General features: G+C 46.9%; 1 protein-coding gene across 2 annotated transcripts in view; it reads left to right on the top strand.

The window, feature by feature from the left end:
* The window catches only part of rcan2 (regulator of calcineurin 2), a 63,230-nt gene that overhangs the window by 371 nt on the left and 43,419 nt on the right, over positions 1–19,440 (top strand). For both annotated transcript variants that reach the window (XM_035422050.1, XM_035422051.1), the window contains exon 2: positions 3,066–3,283. In XM_035422050.1, the coding sequence (XP_035277941.1) occupies positions 3,068–3,283 (216 nt within the window). In that variant the 5' untranslated portion in view covers positions 3,066–3,067. The remainder of the gene's footprint in view (positions 1–3,065; positions 3,284–19,440) is intronic.

The following is a 19,440-nucleotide window of genomic DNA, read 5'->3' as shown; positions in this document are numbered from 1 at the left end:
TGAAACAGATATGCTTTTGAGGATTTAGTGGTGTCGCCAGTGTGCTGTATGATGGTTCTGTTACGGAAACGTTGTGAAGTTACTTCTAGTCTTATTTAGACTGGGTTCAAGCGAGTTTATTCACATGAAAGTCATTCATGTGAATGACATTAACTTTTGATGCAACAAAAGGCATTTATACCAAACGCATTTATGGATTTAATTGCCGTTATACGACATGCGCATTTATTCCCACAGCGTGTTTAAGAGATATGTTTTTTGACATATCTGGGCATTGGTATAGTTGTTTTCTATCTACCGCTTTTCTGTCTGACAGATTGACATTGATGGAAAGAGATGCATGTCTTAGACCGGTGGAGAAGAAAAAGACTGCGTAAAGATGTTAACAGGTTGTCATTATCTTTTTGCTTCTAGTACTGTTGTACGATACGCTACATATGGAAGACTTGCAATACAAGTTTTTTTTTGTCTGCACGGATATTTACGGCAGCATCCATAGATTTAAGTTTTTTGGGACTATGACTGGATGCAATAGTGTGAGGTTAGTGGACTGGGATCAACAAACCGGCAAAAAAGCGATGAACTGTCTTTGTATATATCTCTGCATGGAATATGTCATTCTAAATGTGGTCAGACTCTTCAGATGTGACAAGGTGGGTTATGCTGACTTTGTACTTGTCCAGTGACTCATAGTGCATTTGAGTATATGAGACCAGCACCTACTGCAGTTCAGCACCCAATGTGCAAACTAGGTATCATTACTGTCTATATTTCAATATGTTTCCTGAAAGTGTATGTGGATCCGTGACAATGAGAGATTCATAATTCTAAACGTCAAACAAGTGTTGGATGGTAGTCTCTGCCTCTTGCTCATTTCTTGCATTGTTCTTAATAGCCAGGTGGCTGTTCGTACCTTAGCCATGACCAGTAACACATAGTTACCTTAACAAGGAACACACAGAAATTATTTTGCAGTTTTATTGAAGACTGAAGAAAGGTGTAGGTCTTTCTCTCCTGTTTAATTTGCTTTTGCAGAATCCAATATGGGCTTGATACATTTTTTTTCCTTGTATAAAGAGGTTTGCTGAATGACAGGAAAATAATTTATTTACCACGGGAGCATCTTGGACCACCGTGAAACTATAATTTAATATGTGTCCTATTTTTGGTCAGAGCGCGTGGTTACATGTCCAGTGTTGCTTAAGATTACATAACCAAGACAACATAACAAAGATTACTTGGCAGTAAAATAATAATAATAAATCGGTTCACCCACAGTGCAGTGGATATGCTCCTAAAATAAATATTCCCATCATTAGTCCTTGTCTGTTATTTCAGTCTGCTCTGATATCTGTCCCACAATCCCTTGCTGCAGTCAGGTGTAAAAGGCAAATAAAGAAAAAAAAACCCCACAAAAGAACCAATGGAAACAGACTGCTGGATTCATCCTCAAGGGCTCTGTGGCCTGATCATGGAAGTCAATCACGTGGAGGGTGAGCTTTAAACCGAACACTGGGTATCGTTATAATCCAAAATCACTGCCCCCTTTTCCAGCTGCACAAAGCGTTCACCCGAAACACCTGGCCGCCTCCACAAATGAGGTCTCTATGCTGCGCCAGCACGTGTCTGTGCTATCGAGAGAATCATCAACTCTCATCGGTGACAACCACCGAAATGAACTGGGTGCCGCCCTGGAACGCTGTTACTCAATCAAGCACCTGGCAATCTGTGCGCTTCCTTAATCTGTTAGCCCCTATTTTTAGCGCCATTTACTTTGGGTAGGAATAGCCCGGGCGGGCTGAGTATCTATATATAGCCCTGTGTGCGTGCGCGTGCGTGTGTGTGTGTGTGCGTGTGCGTGTGCGTGTGTGTGTGTGTGTGTTAGAGTGGCTGATGATGGGGTATTGATCTTAAAATAGCCGGTGGGTGTTTTTTTTTTTTTTTCGGCGCGTACGATGGCGGTGACGGTGATGTCACCCGGCGGACGAGGCCTGCCGGGGCTGATTACCGAGGAGGGGCCCGTGACGGGCACCGCGTCACCGGGACAGATGTGCCCACGCCAGGATTTCGGACGGGATTCGGGGGCGCTCCTCTGCTGTAAACCCGTCGCCCGATCTTTTGGCGGTCGCGTTTGCGTGACCCCCCGTACGAGGGTTAACATCCGTTTGCGGGGGTTTTGAGCGGCACGGTTTTTGTTTGACCGTCGCTGTTGAATTTTATTTGCCCCCTCCCAAATGTGTCGTTTGTTTGTTTTTTGCTTGTAAGTGTACCAGAGTGTGGAGGGTGGAGAAAGGTGATAAAAAGGATTTTTTCCCCCCCAGTTTTGTTTGTAGAGGCACTTTTTTGTTTCATAAAGCCTGCTCTCCTTCCTTGTTTAGCTTCGCGAAGAGCGTCTGCACTGCATGTTGTGATAAACGATGTAAGCGCGCTGCAACAAAAAAGGCAAAATATGGAAAGAGGGGGGTATCTGGAGACCTAATCCGGGGTGAAGCTACAGTGCCTACCCTGAGAGAGTGGTTCTTCTGCAAGATGATCATTTTCCCAGAGAGCGCATTCCCGTTTCTCATTCCTCTCTGGCCTCTGGACTTCTATTATCCACTTGCATTAGTCCATCTGAAACAGCCATATAAAATGCATGTAGTTGTGAATTATAACCGTTACGCAAATGGAATATACTGCCATATATTGTCAAAGAAATTTGGACTATTTTGAAAGTATAATGATAAATATATTTCAGATCAGTCATCTATTGTGATATCTCAGAGTGGCAACAATTTGTATATGTACCTACTGTATAGATTTTGCTGTTGGAATGTCTTTATAATACATTTTATTTCAGTATATTTTCAGTGTGTTCCATTTCGGTTGGGATAAGGGACGATGACTGCCATCTTTTTCTATGGCTCTTGCTGTTGTCGGAATGTGCTGCCTGTTCACTACAGGAGCATTACAGAGAATCAGTCAGTCGTCACTAGTGGGGCGTTCTCCTCCCCCGTGTCCTCTTCTCTAGCACGGGAGCACGTCGAGCCATTCAAAAACGTCTCCCCCTACTGTCTCCTTTTCAGCCATGAAAGGAGAGCATCTATTCCCGAAGATGAGAGGCGCCGTTTTTTACCAGCGCTTTTACCTGCTGGGCGGGGAGGAGCTGCTGGTGCTGCAGAGCTCCGCGTGGGACCCCGTGCTCGGAGACGGCTTCCACCAGATCACCGACTTCAACGACCTGCCCACCGCCCTCTTCGCCTGCAACGTGGACCAGTGCGTGTTCGAGGAGCGGGAGGGGAAGGTAAGGACAGACCCGCTGTCTTCTCAGCCAAATGTTACTACACCGCGACTCTACGGCGTCTCGCGTTGTGTGTTTTTGTGCATGTTCTGCTGTCTTTCTGAGCACCGCTTGGCCCTGTGTGTTTTTTTTTGGTGGTTGTTTCTCAGCCACAGGGAAATAATTCATCATGTTCCTCCTTATGTGTTCATGTCCACCTGTGCCTTGATGACCCTGTGAATTCTGCAAGTGGCGCACCCTCTAAACAAACTGATTTTGAAGGTTCAACGTAAACCAAAACAAAAAAAAAGAAGCTGTTAACCAAAACTGTAACTGCCAAATGCTTCTCGCGGTTCTTTGCCCCTCTAACTTTCCATGGCTTCAGGCCGAAACCACGCCGGCCGTGTGCCGGGAACGCGATTGGCCGTTGTTTTCGAGGGCCTGCTCAGGGAGGGAATACTGATGTCTCATCATAAATTGCGTGTGAAAAAAAAAAAAAAATGGACGCGCAATTCATTTCAGTGGCCCTGGGAGATGGGTGCAGATGCGGCTCCGACAAATTAAAATGTGTTAATGCGTCGGTCGTGGCCGGGCACGTATTGTCCTCGGCAGTCTAGTCTGCCACAGCCGGCACCGTGTACGACCCCTCTGCGGCATTCTGGAGACCATGCCCCCAGCGGGCACAGTTTCTGATTTCGGGCTGGGGGGAGGGGAGGCTGGCATTGTACCGCGGTAAACATCCAGCTCCATAAACGAGTGAATAGCCGAATGAATCTGACCTCGGGGTCATGCTCGAGATGGGAAAGCATTATTCGCCCACTTTGATTGACAGCAGGCGAGATACACCGCGGTCAAATGGACGGCTTCCCACCCGGGTACAAATTGCTGGTAAGTCCACATCAACAGCTCGTCTTATCTCTTCTGCCATGCCTGTCCTTTTGCAGTTTATTATTGACACAGAAAGATTTACTCGCTTTGCCTCTTCTGGCCTAGTCTGGTCTGGTCTGGTGTGTCTGGCAGCCATTTTGATCCTTTGAAGTGTGCTGCCTGTTCTCCGCCTCTTTGCAGGTTGTGCCACACCCACTTACGCAGGGCCTGCTTTGCTGCTTCTGTTCATCAATGACGCTAAGGCTGCTAGCATGTGCATATAGCGAGGCGTCTGTGCTGCGGGTCAGAGGAGTGACGTCCTTTCAGCCGCTTTGCGTGTTCGTTTTTTGAAAAATGTGGCAGTTGTCCGCGGGACGGTGTAGCTGAGGGCACGGTAAGAGCGACTGTGCTGGTCCGTGACGTGTCTGCCGTAGCTCTTTGGAGGGTAGCGATCCAAAAACCGAAACGCTCGAGAGTCGTTGAGCAGAGTTGGCGGGGCGGCTGAGGCGGTCTGCTGCTTCGCTCTTCCTTCTGCGTGTTAATGAAAGGTAAACCCGTGAGGAGAAGAGCTGCCCACGCCCGTGTAAGCTAACCGACTGAATGTTCGCGCTGTTTTAGCCGCTGTCTGCGACCACGGCGACGAGGCAGGCTGAACACCCGCGGGATACCGCCGCCTCTCCGTCCTTTTGAATGCCGACAATGGCGTCTCGGAATGGCGCCATCTGCCGACGCAGCGAGAGGCCCCCCCCGTCGGGCTTTCTTGCCCCGCTGACCGCCATTTCCCGCCGCTGCTGTGCATCAGAGGGGGTTTGAGGTTCACGCGCGGCGACGGCTACACACTGAACCCAGTCCTACTGGACGTGAGGAGGACTGGAGGTCACTGAGTCAGAGTCTGAGCCCGAACTGCCCGTGGTGCTGGCCGTCTCTCTGGGAACCCTTGCTGGTGGGCACTAGAGTGGGTGGCGGAGGGATACGGTGGTGACTCGCCGCCGCTTCACCCTCCCGGCTAAGCGGGCTCCTGGTAAGGTTGGCCGGATCTTCTTCTGACTGAATCCCCTGGCCATGTCTGTGTCCTGTAACAGTGTAGAAAACGGTGTTGCAGCTATCAGTGTGGTTCATGATGCAGTTAAATAACTGCAATCAGAAGAACGGCTACCATTTTTTCACGTTTTAAGCTAGTTGATTCCCATTGTTTCTGTTCTGTAGATTTGATCAGAGAATTTTAATGTGCTTGGTGTTTGCAGAATGTACTGGAATGTCATGATTCTATGAGTTTAATAAAAGGTTCGATTTAACAATGCGAACGTGGAAATATACCAGGACATCTTATTCTTAGAACAAAAAAAAAAACTTTGCATATCTACGTCAGCGCACACTGCAGAAAAGCGTGAGTCAGAGTTTTGACTTAAGAAAGAATACTAGGGTGGTAATACGTTTTTATTGTGAAGAATTAGTCATCACTAATATCAGAATTTGTACTTGAATGTGGAATGAATAGGGAGGTGGGCATTTCCACAGGTTTAATCAGTGTACCCTTGAGGGAACATTTAAACTGATGCTGATACTGAACCTATTTAAAGAGTATGAGAAAGGCCTCAAAGCAGTCACTGCAGTGACACACCATTAAGCATGTCAATATTGTCCATTTGTGCATATGGACAAACGAGTGTTTGGAAACGTGAACTTTCAGATGCACGTGCGCTTCTAAGCGTGTGTTCAGCGACGCTGCCAGTGTTCCTGAACACCCCGTCTCTCGTTCAGGAACCGGAACAACCGCCTCGACTTTCTTTATTCTGCAGACCTCTCATAGCCCGTCCCCCTGTGTGATGGCCATAGGCCGCAGGTTGTGATGTCACCGTGCGCAGCTCTGTCATTCTACTGTTTGCAGGGTCCCGAAACACGCACATTCCGTTTAAAATGCAAGACCAGGGACACTCAAATGTTCCCATTTAAAAGGAGTGCCATGCCCATTAACTCTTTTAGCAAATACGTGATTATAATGTTCTTAACTCTGAACATTCTAATGCTGATGTAACAGTCACTACTGGTAACTAAATTCAAGTTCTAGAACACTGCCTTGGAATTTAGAAAAAAAGAACCCATTCTAAATAACCAGCTCTTCTTCAGAGGGTTAAATCCCACGCCGATCCAGGCTTGTGGGAGGAACGCGGAACCGGACAGACGGAGGGAGCCGTGACCCTCCCACCTGTCACCTGCACCCCGGCGATGCCCGTCTGCCGTAAGGGGCTGAGTCACGCGGCGCACGCGGCACACCTGCGCGGCTCAGGCACTGCTGCGTTCGGAAAACAGCGGCAGGAAGCAGGAAGTCGGCGTAGCAACGTACGCGCCGCGGCACGTCAGCTGCTGCCTGTTAATTGGCTGGCGCATCTGCGCTTCTGCAAATGGCTGCTGCTTGCTAATGAGAAGGTCGAACACCGCTGCACGCTCACAGTGGGCCATTTATGACATTTCTTGCTGGAGAGCACATCTCACAGGCCTGGGGGGGGGGGGGGGTCATGCTTTTTAAATGGACCAACCAGACTCCTCCGGTGGGTTTAAATTTTCCGATATTTTAAGACCTGTGTCGTTCCAGGACATACTGTGGATGTGCTTGGTGGCCTGCTGGCTGGCTGGTCCTGTTAAGGCACTTTTTCCGGCGTGTGATGGAATCAGGACTGTGCCGGTGCCGGCTGTGACCGGCAGCCCTGCAGGGCCATGCGTAATTGGCGGTAGCATCGCGCGGGGAGAGAGGCACAGCTGTGTCGCATTGACTTCCTGCATTTCCCCACTGGTCCACCAGGGTCCTGTTTCACGAAGCAGAATTTAGCTGGATGACTGTGCTGTGAGTAAAAACCAAAAACCCTCCCCCAAATGTGGAACGTGGACTGAAGCAAAAAGAGCCGTTACGGGTTTTACTCAGCGCAGTTATCCAGCTAACTCAGCAATCCTGATTCGTGAAACAGGGCCCGGGATTACTGAGTTAGCTGGATGACTGCACTGAGTAAAACCCGGAACTGTCCCAAATCTGGAACATACACCGAAGCAAGAAGAGTTGTTTTGGGTTTTACTCGCCACGTGTAGCGGGTGTAGCTTGGCTAGTTCGCTAGTGAAGCACGGTAAAGGTGCGGTAAAGCGAAGGCCTCGTGGCGGGTTACCGTGGCAACACTCCGTGGTGGCGCAACCCTCAAATTCAAAAATAATGACGTTGCCCTTGGCTAGGTGCTAGTTCGCCTTTATCTGACTGGTAACACATTTGCTTATGAAGCAAATGGATGACTGAGAGGCCCCAGGGTCAAATCCCAAAACCTCTCGTAGAATTTCAGAGAGCATTTCTGCACACCCTTTAATGTGTCACCGGGAGTTATCGTGGAATGCCAAAGCTTTGCCGATGGGTAGCGAGGGGCGTTGCATTTAGCGAGGACGTTTATTTATGCGATTTTTGCTCATTTGACAACTTACTGGAGTGTAAATGTAAATCTGTTGGCCACAGTAAGAGCAGGGCACGCAGAGAAACAGCGCTGTTCTCTCAGTCAACCCAGAATCAATCCAATAGGCTGCGATAACATTACCTTTCTGAAACTTCTGAGTGATGAATCATATCTATTTATAGACGTGGGGTGTTATTGCCCTTCCAATAATAGCCAGCCTGTCGGGGGAGAATGGAAAATCGCCCAATCTAGTGCTCAACGGGGCAGAATGGAATTTGAATGTCATCGTTGAGCTCCGCGTTACAAAGTCATTACCGCTTCAAGCCCTCCGCCACTTTAATGTCTCAGCTTTTCAGTTTTGCACAAAATGTGCTTTCATTCGCTTGCCATTTCGAAGACAAAGAAATTTCAAGGAGAGCTGCAGTATGTGTTGGGACTAACGTTGCATTGCATTGTGGGTCCTGAGTTCACTTCCTGTATATGAGATTGCAAAATTATATCAGTTGTTTTGCACACACATACCGCGTCATTGTAGTTACTTATCATGGTTACTGCTTCTTAAATTTGAACATGATGTGAATGAGCAACTGAGATATTGGAACCAAAAAAAACGAGAGATTCTGAATGTAGTTGCATTTGTATTCACACCCACACTTACTGTCTGATTTTGTATTTGACTGCAATACTTTTGCTACTGCCAGGGTCCATGAACTCAAATAATCAAATAATCTGTGGTATAACCAATTCAAACAGAAATGAATCACAAGCACCTCAGTACAATGATTTTTCTGATTCGTACCTAAAACCTAGTGTCTTGTACAAATGAACCATTTTTGCAACTCGATGTCCTGTGATACCATTCCACTGGTACAGAGCACTTAGGATATCTGTAGAAGGTCTACAAGGAAATGGATAAGCCACACACACACACACACACACACACACACACAAACACATACTGTATGCACACACACATTGTCCTTATTCCCAGACAGATGTTTTAGAAATATGACACCAATGGAAAGTTTTCTAGGAAGGATGAATAGTGACACGGGCAAACTACGTCCGCGTAATGGTGAGAAGGGGAAAAGGCACGGCCTTTGTGTTATGTTTTGGTTCGGTTACTTTGTCAAACAGCTAGAAGTTTCCTAGAAAAACTCTGCATTTGAAAAAGCTTGGCTTCATTGCAGTTACGTAAGGCCTTCCCTGGTTGTGTATTCTGCTTTATAAGGGCATATTGTTACTTACCAGTACAACCTTTGTGCTCGATGGACAGTTCCTTCATGAATCTCTTGTGTGTGTGTGTGTGTGCCTGTTTGCCCTCTTCATGATCCTGTCAGAAGGTTGGCTAAAGTTTATGGAGATTTGCCGAAACCGTATCTCGGTAATGCGATGCCCTGTTAACTGGCGGTCACTCTCTTGTGAATGACATTTATGGGGTGAGAGAACTAAAAATTGGATCTTACAGTGGAAAAAAAAGCATATTAACATTCCCCGCTGTCTCCCTGTCCTTTCATGTAGGCCTGCAGGGAATTTTTGGAGTTGTTACATTGTTTTCAAAACATGGTATTACGGCGAAAAGCAGAACTTAAATAAGAAACTTGGTGATGTCATCGCGTAAGCTGCACTTGAGCGTTCCTTCTTGTCTTCACCACGGAGACGTTGTAAAAAAAGGCTTAGCTAATGCTTTGATGGGGAAAAAAAGCTATATAAAAATGCAATTTAGGCCATGAATGCTGAATTTAGATCATTTGAAGCGTCCACATTTTTTTAAATCGGCTGTCTTGTCTTTTTTTTATGGATGCTCCTAGGGTTCATGCAAGTACAGCCTGACGCGGTGTACCCAAATACCGCCATTAAGGAAGATTCTTGCTGGTAGCGGACTAACAGTGACGTTAAACTGTAGACATGCGGCGTGATGGAAAAGCGTTTGTAGAGGCAGTGCTGTGGGGAGCGCCCTCTGGTGGTGAGACCCTTCAACCTTTTTCGCGTTTTTAATATCGAAGGCCTCCGACTCTGCGATTGCGATGGCTATCTGCGCACGCCATGTTTCGATGTTGTTGCACGGGTTCTGGCCTGGGTTCTGGCCTGGGTACTAAGCGTGCTGTGAATGACGCAGACATAAGTAACGATGTGACCGTCCCTCTGTCTGTTTCCCATTTCTTATGACTGCCTGTCGTACCCAGGGGTCAGCCGTCAAGGGAAGCACCTTCAGGCGGACGTGGAAGGTTGGCTCCTTCCCAGTGAACATTTCTGTGGTGAAAAGTTGGTGAAGTGCTGTCTAGGCATTCAGGTGAAAGCCCGAATACATTTGGTTGAAAAGTAAGAGTTCTCTAGCAGACTAGGTTAGCCAGGCTATATTCGGGTAAGACTTGAGCTATATTGAGGTTAACCAAGTCCATTTATGTCAAATCTTCTCTCAGCCTAGATTTCCACCACCCTAGTCGTCTACATTCTGGCTTCTACTCACTGGGTTGCCTCTTGTGATTTTGTCACCCACCTCATCATTAAATGCTACTTTTCAGCATTGAGCCCATTAGTAGATAGTAGATCAGCCTTTTTGCGTACAATCCATTTATACAGCTCCAAGCTGGGAACTGAACACTTTGAGTTGTAAGCGCTGTTCCCTAACCATAATGCAACGCTGCCGCCCCACTGAAATGTGCTACGGTGCCGTGCCGTACTGTAGCTGGGTTTCCCAGCACCCAGAGGCCAGGGTTGTGTAAGCCGCTGGCGTGGTCGCCGTGGACACGTGTCGCGCGCGCGAGAGAGGCGGTTCAGATTCGAATTAGAAAAAAACAACAACAAAAAAAAACGGGTCAGCGGGTCGGCCTCTGGTCGGATATGAGAGGACTCGCAGAGAGACCGGGCTGTGATTTATAGAAGTCAAATTGCGGGGAGAAACCATTAGGCCACAGATGCCTTCTGGATTAACTCAATAACTGATATTAAAGTGTCTTGCTAAATTTGGGCTAGATTGGGGGCTGGGGGCCACTGCAGAGGTACTTTTTAAGAGCAGGGACTGCACTTTTGTCCGTGGGTGGTTCGGATGTATTTTTTTCCCTGTTGGGATGTTTCCAGTTCTTTGGGAAGTCCCTATCGTAATGTAAAACAAAATGGCAGAGGACAAGAGCCTTCTGGGACAGTTTCTGCTGCACAACCTCGGACAGCTTCACTGCCATTTTTAGCATTTTTCTGGCCCGGAATACGCCCTGAAATATTTATGTGAGTTTAAACTGAGCGCCGTTAGTCAAGAGGACACCAGATCTGTCTGTAGGCTGGAAATGCGTCTCACATTGAAATGTTTTAACTCCCTTTCGAGTTTCTGCGCAGTAGAACGCTCGGTGTTAATTCAGCTCCCCGGAGGGATCACATGAAGAGGTAAAGGTAATCTTCTCAGAGTTAATTTAACAACAAATATGTTCCTGGGTGTGAAACAGTCAGGTGTCTTGCACCCTGTGAAAAAAAACAAACACATTTCTGGCAGTCTGTCTGAATGGGCTTTAATTAGCTGAGCACATAACTTTGTTTCAGTAGACTTTTGCCATTGGTGGAGCCTTCCTCATGTCAACATTTCCGTGTTAACGATATGAAGGGCATGAAGAATTGCCTGATTTTGGTGTGGTATTATTCATCCGTTCTGGACCTGAGCTGTCGGACTCAGCATATGCGTCCACAGGCCTTAAAAAGATGGCATGTAATTAAAATGATTCATGACCACTCATCTCAAGAAAAAAAGAAAGTCAAGGATCAGAATAGTGTGTTCGCCATTCAAGTGATTCTGGATTCAATTTTTTTTGCTGAGCTTTTAGTTTTCTTCCACGTTCTTTTCTCTGCATTAGTTGGCCTCTATACGAGGGCGTTCATTTTAAAACTGCTTGCAGCATTTTACCCTTGCTGTCCTTCTAGCGCCAGGGGGATTTACGCTGATGAGAACGACCTTGGGAGTGACCTTGTGTGTACAGGAAGTGCTCACGGCTGCCCTTCCTGGCCTCTAACGGAGGCCGACTGCATCTCGTCGCCTCAGACTGGACAGCCTCAGCCTCGGTTTCTAATCTCTCTAATTATTCCTCAGAGTCTGTGGTGGCCGGCTCTAAAAAAAAAAAAAAGAAGCCGCTGCTTCTGACGCCATGACGAGTTACAAAACCCAGCCGCTTAAGTCCTTAATGTGACAAATTACAGCTGGGACTGACAGCGCGAGCCGCTGTAGCCCTTCAGCGCGATGCGCGACGGCCATTACTCGTTACGCGTTTATTGTTCTTGACGCCGGCTTCGATTTGGCGGGATTTAAGTGCGTCTGAAGCGTGTAAACAACAGCGATGGCGATGTGCGTCCGGTGGTGTGAGCTGGAAATAAAGTAGCGTCCGGCCTATCGGAAAAAGTGACATTTTTTTCTGTCGTGTCACGAATAGTATGAATCACAGGCATTGCGTTATGAATCGATCTTGTAACCCACCCAAGCCAATGTATGAAGTGCCCCTGTAAAAGAAAGGTGCACAAAGCCTCGGTCTTCTGCCTTTATCGACAGGGACAGTTTGTTTTTCACTCGTGTGTATGGTCTCTCCTTTGGTACTAGAGGTGAATGGAAGGTCACTCAAGGAAAGCTTTCAGTGTGATTGTGTTGCTAGGGTTCCGTGTCATTTCAGTCTGACCGCCCTGCATGCTCTTGTGTACTGTGTGAAGACAAGGAGAGCTAATAAATATATAATTTATAGAGAGAGAGAGAGAGAGAGAGAGAGAGAGATATAGAGAGGGATGAGGGTGGACAGAGGGAGAGAGAGTGAAAGAGAGAGGGTGGACAGAGGGACAGAGAGAGAGTGAGATGGGGCAGACAGAGGGAGAGAGACAGCGAGAGGGAGAGGTTGGGCTGTTTCTATTTAATGAGGCTACTTTCACATCTCTGCATGGTTGCCTATTTCTACCGGTCACATCAGATCTGTGATTCATTCATTTGTATTCTTGACTTTTCTCTTGGATTTCAGTCATTATAGATGGGCTAAATTATTTTGACAGGTTCTTTTGAATTCTGGCTCTTTGTAATTGAACCGAAAGTGTGTGATTCATACACCCGGAACTATTCCTGTGTTCCTCTCTCTGCACTTTATGTGGTCATTGATTTCATTACTTACATTTATTGGTCATTAATTTCTTGCCTTTTATTTAAACGGACCCGTTTGTTCTTATTTCTTATCATGAAATCTTCTGTGACTACACTACAGCACAGCGAAATGTAAGAGATTAAGTATTATTTGATATTAGCCATTATCTCACCTTGAATAAAATTTGACGCCTATTTTATTCCTGCATTAAAGCAATCGGGAGCCCATAAATGTAATGTAGCCAAACAACCCCCCCCCCCCCCCCTACAGTTTTGCCCTTGGGCTAAGCAACAAATAAAACTAGCAAAATAGAATCAAGCAAAGCCTGCCAATGCAAGGAGATTAGGGTAACGCCTTAATTTAAGAGGTGGCATTTCCCGATTGCGGAGAAACGGCTTAAGTGAGATCAGACGTAAACCTGCCTCCGCCGGCTCGTTCTTCAACCAAATGACATATTAATCAAGCGAAGAAAAAAAAGAATGCAATTTAAACAAAGAATCTCCTGTAATTGCTGAGCTGTCTCTGTGTTGCTCGGGACGCGAGAGCAGAATAATAATTTGTTTTGGCCAAGAGTGCTTTTATTGGGCTTAGCAGTCCTTCGGGCTTCCCCCGCCGTCGTATGATGTAAAACGCTCTCCAGAGCCCGTGCTGGGAAAATACTGCCGGTGTTCAGTGCCTGCCATTGCAGCAGTGCCGTGCTGCACTGAGTTTTCAGCAGTGCGCTTCAGTTCTTGGACAGAGGCGTCCTGCTCATTTCAGCCACCATGAATGTCTATTTTGGAATGAAATGGTTATTACATTACATTACATGACATTTATTTAGCAGACGCTTTTATCCAATGCAACGTACAAATGTGCATATCCTGGTCATTGGACAAATATAAAACACAGGTTCGATAAGGTTCGATACGCATTTCGTACTGCTGTTTCTAGCCAAGAGCACAGTTCAGTTCACGCAGTGAACAAATACAAATTACAAAAAGTGCTGTATTATTATTGGTATGTTTAAGACTCATAATGTGTCAGTGAGTATTAATCTGGAAATCTGGACATAACTTCCCACATTCAGGCTGTTATCTTAAGCCCCTGCTGTACAGAGATAAGGGATAGTTCCTGCTGGCGGGTACAGATTTTTGAAAATGTCGGTTGGACCTCGGACCTCTTAAACACAAGGGACCTCGACGCGGCTGTATCGGTCATTAACAGACGCGTCTTAACCGTTTTCCGAGTCAAAATGCCTGGGCAGGTTTCATTACCGGTGCGATTTAGAGTCATTGAGAGTCAGTGTTATTTGTGGCCGGTTCGTTAGCTTTGTTAGCATCCTGCGGCTGAGAAACGAAGAGGGATGTGTTGAGGCCAGGCACAGGTTTCGCCACTATACTTGTGGGGACCAGCGGTGGCTTACCGCCGTGTTCTTGGGACGTTACCCATAAACATTTCTCACACGGTTGACCGTTTGTGGATGTGTGATTGCAGGTGGAACCGTTCTGCTGGAGGTGCTGGGGGAATGTGTGTATCGATGTCCAATACAGGCTGGCTGCTCAGTTGTCATCCCCCTGCTAATAGAGTTAGCGGTTTTAGCGGTCACACACACACAACACACACACGCGCAGGTGCAGACCGGCGCCTGCATTTTTTGCGTCTCTGATGAGGATGTTGGCGGCCGCGGTTCAGGTCAGGTCACAGCACAACTCTCAGCTCCGCAAGCCTCTAAGCTCACCCGTGCTTTTATATCAAACATTTACGATTTAAACCAATTAAACATTGATGGCCTTGGCAGGCTGCGGTGTGTCTGTATGTGTGTGTGTGTGTGTTTTTTTTTTTAATAAACTGTGTCTCAGTGGGCAGGGGACGGCTCTCAGCTCTTCAGACATGCCGGAGCATTTTATTATTGGGAGCGTGCAGTAGATCCGCGCAGAAGGAAGCCCTCGTTTAATTGCCTGGGAATGGCTGTAATAACACAAAGCGAATGAGCCGCACCTGTGGGGCCTCGCTTAAGTGGAGAATTGGGCCGTCGTCGTTGTATTATTGAGAGGCAATATCAGATGTTTATTTTTGTTTTTTAATGTGAGCGAAACTTGCAGCGTGGCTGTGGGGTGTGGGAGGGGGAGGGGGGGGTGGCGTGCGGGGGGGTTGGGTGGGGGGGGCAGCACCCTGCTCTTCGGGGAGGAAGTTGGCACGCTAGCCGAGGTTGGAAATAGCCCCGGTGCGTCCCGGAGGGTAGGCGCCCACGTCGGAAAAAAGCCGGTAATCACCTGTGCTGGGCGCGGCTCACCTGCGGGCCCGGCCCTGTTTGCCAGGCGCATCCTGCTCTGGGGAGCTCTCCGCAGTGCTGAAACCGCCGCTCGCCTCCGGGGGACGGGGAGACGCGCGGGGGGGGGGGGGGGGGGGGTGTGTCGCCGGGGAGGAGCCCAACCGGCACCGGCTCCCCAGCGCTGCGGAAGCCACACGCCACATGGGTCTGCTCCGGCTGGGGGGGGGGGGGGGGCGCTCTAAACCATCCCCGAAAATAGAATCGCCACTCCACTCCGTCTAGTTTGCCTGTCGATCACCGTGTTGCTCTAGCGTGAAGAGTTTTGCCTGCTCCAGCTGGATTGGCCTCTAATTTAGGAAAAAAACAGCACCAGCAAAACAAAACAAAACAAAACAAAGTTTTATACAGTTTTATGGGGATATCTGTCCAATCAATGTGCATTTTTTTCAAAAGAAGACCCAATTAAAATAGGGTAATTTAATACATATTTACTGATACACCTCATAATAATAAAAAACCTTAATGAAGCCCATAGCCAGAAAGAATAACATGGGTATGCGAAAAAAGAGCAATCAGCGGGATTTTAGCAGAGGTATATGAATATGTTGCTGAATTGTTTTTAGATGTACAAACGTCTATTTTCCCCCAAAGGACTGAAATAAGAGCGCAATCAATTTCTATTTAAAATATTCGCTAGTTTTTTGGATGGGCTGCCACCTGACAATAGAGGCTCTGATTGGTCGATCCTCTGTAATAAGTCTGTGAACCTGTGGTGATGCTTTAGAGAGTCTGTCATCAGCATGCAACAGCCCTTCACCGATGAAAGCAATATGCTGAAATATTTGAACCTTTTAGCCTCATCTTCCCTAAAAATGTACGGCGCGGATCCTTCCAGAATGTAATATCAGACGTAACTGACGCTGAAAATGGAGAGCAAGGCATCGGTAGGTTACAGATATAGGACCTGGCAGGATTTCAGCAGAGATGTATCAGATGTAGTCCCAGCAGTAAAGTAAAAGGAGAACTTGCATGTGTTAGAGAAGGAACAATCCTCTGCAGGATTTTATCAGAGGTGTGTGAGATGTGGCCTGTTCTGGTTTAGCGTGCCAGGTCCATGCAGGTGCAGGCTGGGCTGCAGGTAGTGCAGCTGCGGCTGCTGCGTTAGCACTGTGCTGGTGCTGTGTTAGCACTGCGCTGGTGCTGTGTTAGCACTGTGCTGGGGCTGTGTTAGCACTGCGCTGGTGCTGTGTTAGCACTGCGCTGGTGCTGTGTTAGTGTTATGCTGGTGCTATGTTGGTGCTGTGTTAGCACTGTGCTGGTGCTGTGTTAGCACTGCGCTGGTGCTGTGTTAGCACTGTGCTAGTGCTGTGTTAGTGTTATGCTGGTGCTATGTTGGTGCTGTGTTAGCACTGTGCTGGTGCTGTGTTAGCACTGCGCTGGTGCTGTGTTAGCACTGTGCTAGTGCTGTGTTAGTGTTATGCTGGTCCTATGTTGGTGCTGTGTTAGCACTGTGCTGGTGATGTGTTAGCGCTGTTCTGGTGCTGTGTTAGCGCTTCGCTGATGCTTTGCTAGCACTGTGCTGGTCCTGTGTTAGCGCTGTGCTCGTTCTGCGTGTGTGTCTAGGCTGTGCATGACGTCTGTCTGACCGCCATTAGGCGGGTTGATGGTCACTGTGCTCTTGCCACAGCTTCACACCAGCCTTAGGGAAGGAGCTCCTCTTGCAGCTCCCCCCCCCCTCGCCCACCGCCACCCGCCATCTTTCTACATGGGGGTGCTCTGCGGGCATCCTGGCGCTCCCAGGCCCATCAGCTGGAGATGCGGTCTCCAACCGCCAACCTGTCAATCAGCCAATCAGCCAGGGAGTGACAGGGGCAGGGGTTGAGCAATGGGGTGGGGGGGAGGCGGGAGGGTGTCGTACCCAGGGATGTAGGTCTGTGTGGAAAAGGGGAATAACAGAGCATGGAGGGGGGGGATAGGGAACAAACAGGAAAATGGAGGAGTTAACTCTTCACGTGCCGGGATAGGTCTCTTTTTCACACACACACACACACACACACACACACACACACACACACACATTTTCTCCGGTGTCTACACATGCTGCGTTTAATGGGAAGACAGATCTGAAGACCAAACATAACGTGAATGGCAGAAATGGTGGCTTACCCAGAATGCTTTTCGGTGGAATGAAAGAATAAAACATTAATGTTGCCTGCGTGCCATTTCAGGACGTGTTGCGAATCTGTGCTAGCTCGCTTGGGTATGTGCAGAGGACACTGAGTGACGTCAGTTGCTGAAAAAGATTGAACCGCACGGTACAACTTATTGTGTAAAAATAACCGTTTTATCTTCATTTCTCTTTTGTCGGAACATCTTTCAATTGAAATGCACCAGGGACCAGGTCTTCGGGGGGCTCGAAGGCAACATTTTCCATTCCATTTCTGGGCTAAGAGGTTGCTCCTGTACTGTAGATCTAACTGAAAAGTCTCTGAGCAGCATTGTTGGAGCATTACTCTCTTTTGCGGTAACATGTTTTGAAATGTGTCATTTTAAATTGCTGAACAAAAAGCAGTCGGTTCTTTTTCTTCTTTCTCTCGGAAATGTTTTTTTGAAATGTGTTGAATTTTATTAACGTGATACTGTTTTATCGCTATATTTATGCCGCTAACTTTATTTGATCCTTTTGCAGTTGTGAGGTTGAGATAAAAAAACAGAGGTGTTGATGCTGTAAGAAGTGAGAAGAGCACATAGTTATTTTTCAGTAGCGCATCACTAGATGGCAGACTTTGTTTGAAAGCCAGCTGTTTGCAATGCGAGGCTGATGGGGAGTTAAATCTGTACACAGAGGATTCTCCTCTCCGTCTCTTCAGAATCGTGTAGGAATAATTTCTGCTTATGCACATTGCTCATGAGGCTGTGTGCTGTGTGTTCGTGATTCATTTTCTGCAAAAGAACCCAGAATCTGAGTGATTCCTCTAATTGTTTATGTAGATCTTTCCAAGATGGTGACCGCAGAATAGGAAGTGACCCTGTTATGACACAGGTTTAATAACAGCATTGACTCAAATAATTCACTGTTGAGTAGTCCCGCGGATGTTGGTGATGTCACAATGATTGGAGTGTCTGTCGGCAGCAATCCGTCTTCCCATAATTCCAGTGCAAGCTCAGTTTACCATTTTCACCATTTCATATTTATTTTCACAGTGCATACATTTGTATTTACATACTTATATTTACATACTTAAGGGACTTGTTTTCACATTAGACGTTAATCTCCTGTAGGAAAAAAAAGGATTTAAACCAAAGAGATGAAAAACAATAGACGAGGGTAGAATTTCCTGACCCCGCCTCCCTTTCTCTTTCATTCTGCCACTCTTTTTTCTTTCTTTCTCCTCCTGTTTAAAATATAATTGGAAAAAATTTGTGGCAGCTAGCCCCAGACAGCCAAGGTTAATTGCATTTTAAGAATGGCAGAGAAAGACAAATGAAAGGGGGTCTGGGCCGTGCTAAGCATCCAGCCCCTCATCTCCCTCAGCCTAATCTCAGTCCGCACACTCTGCACCCCCCCCCCCACCCCCCCTTCCCCAAAACTGCCTTCCACCCCCTAACCCTCCCAACAACACTGCGCTCATACATTACCACCATTGTCAATGAGTGTCTTAGCCTAGGCTACACCTACGCTGGTTTTGCTTAAAAAAAATAAAATAATAAATAAATAAAAAACACACAAGGGTCCTGGACTCAAATATGCCACTCAAAACCTGCTATGCAGTAACATGGTAGCATATGTGACCAATGACATATTTGTTTTTTTAATATGAAAGTCTTTATGCAGTATTAATATCTATTAAGTAGTCCGTCAGGAAACGTGAAAATACACCGAGCATCAGACTTGGAAAAGGTGTTCGGAGGATGAACGCTCAACCTGATAGAAACTTCAGAATATTAGAACTCATAAATTGTGACTAAATTCATGTTAATCAATGGCCTGGGTTGTCTGTGTCTGAGGTATTAAAGGGTTTTGTATTGGATAATTGGCTGCGCCCAGAATAAAGACTATCTCCAGACACAAAGGCAAAGATGGAGGCTATCTGTGGGAGTCCATTGTTGAGAGAGCTGAAGGTGCGTCATGGCCCCCATCTTCTTGCCTCGCGATTAATTACACATCGTATGTAATTGTGTTCGAGGAATTCCGGCGCTGACTGATTATTTCCGACCGCAGTTGGTGATTTTTTATGCGTATTTTTGTGTACGTTGGATTTTAATTTTATCACATATATGTGTTCTTTGTGTACAGCTGCGGGTTCGGTCAGTAGGGCCCCAAGAAGCAAAATGACCCTCCTTGAGGAGCACCATCTGCTGTGTATTACAGTGGCACCTGCTGTAATATTAAAGGTCTTACTAATAATATATGCAAAGCCTGTAAACTGCCCCTGGTGAGACAATCAGATGCACATTGATTTACAAATAGTATATATATATTATATAAATATATATCAATGGCTTTGGAGATAAACTTGAAAGCACATTAAT

Source organism: Anguilla anguilla, chromosome 6 (genome assembly GCF_013347855.1).
Source record: "Anguilla anguilla isolate fAngAng1 chromosome 6, fAngAng1.pri, whole genome shotgun sequence".
Classification (NCBI taxonomy): Eukaryota; Metazoa; Chordata; class Actinopteri; order Anguilliformes; family Anguillidae; genus Anguilla; species Anguilla anguilla.
This window is presented reverse-complemented; position numbering and strand designations above follow the sequence as displayed.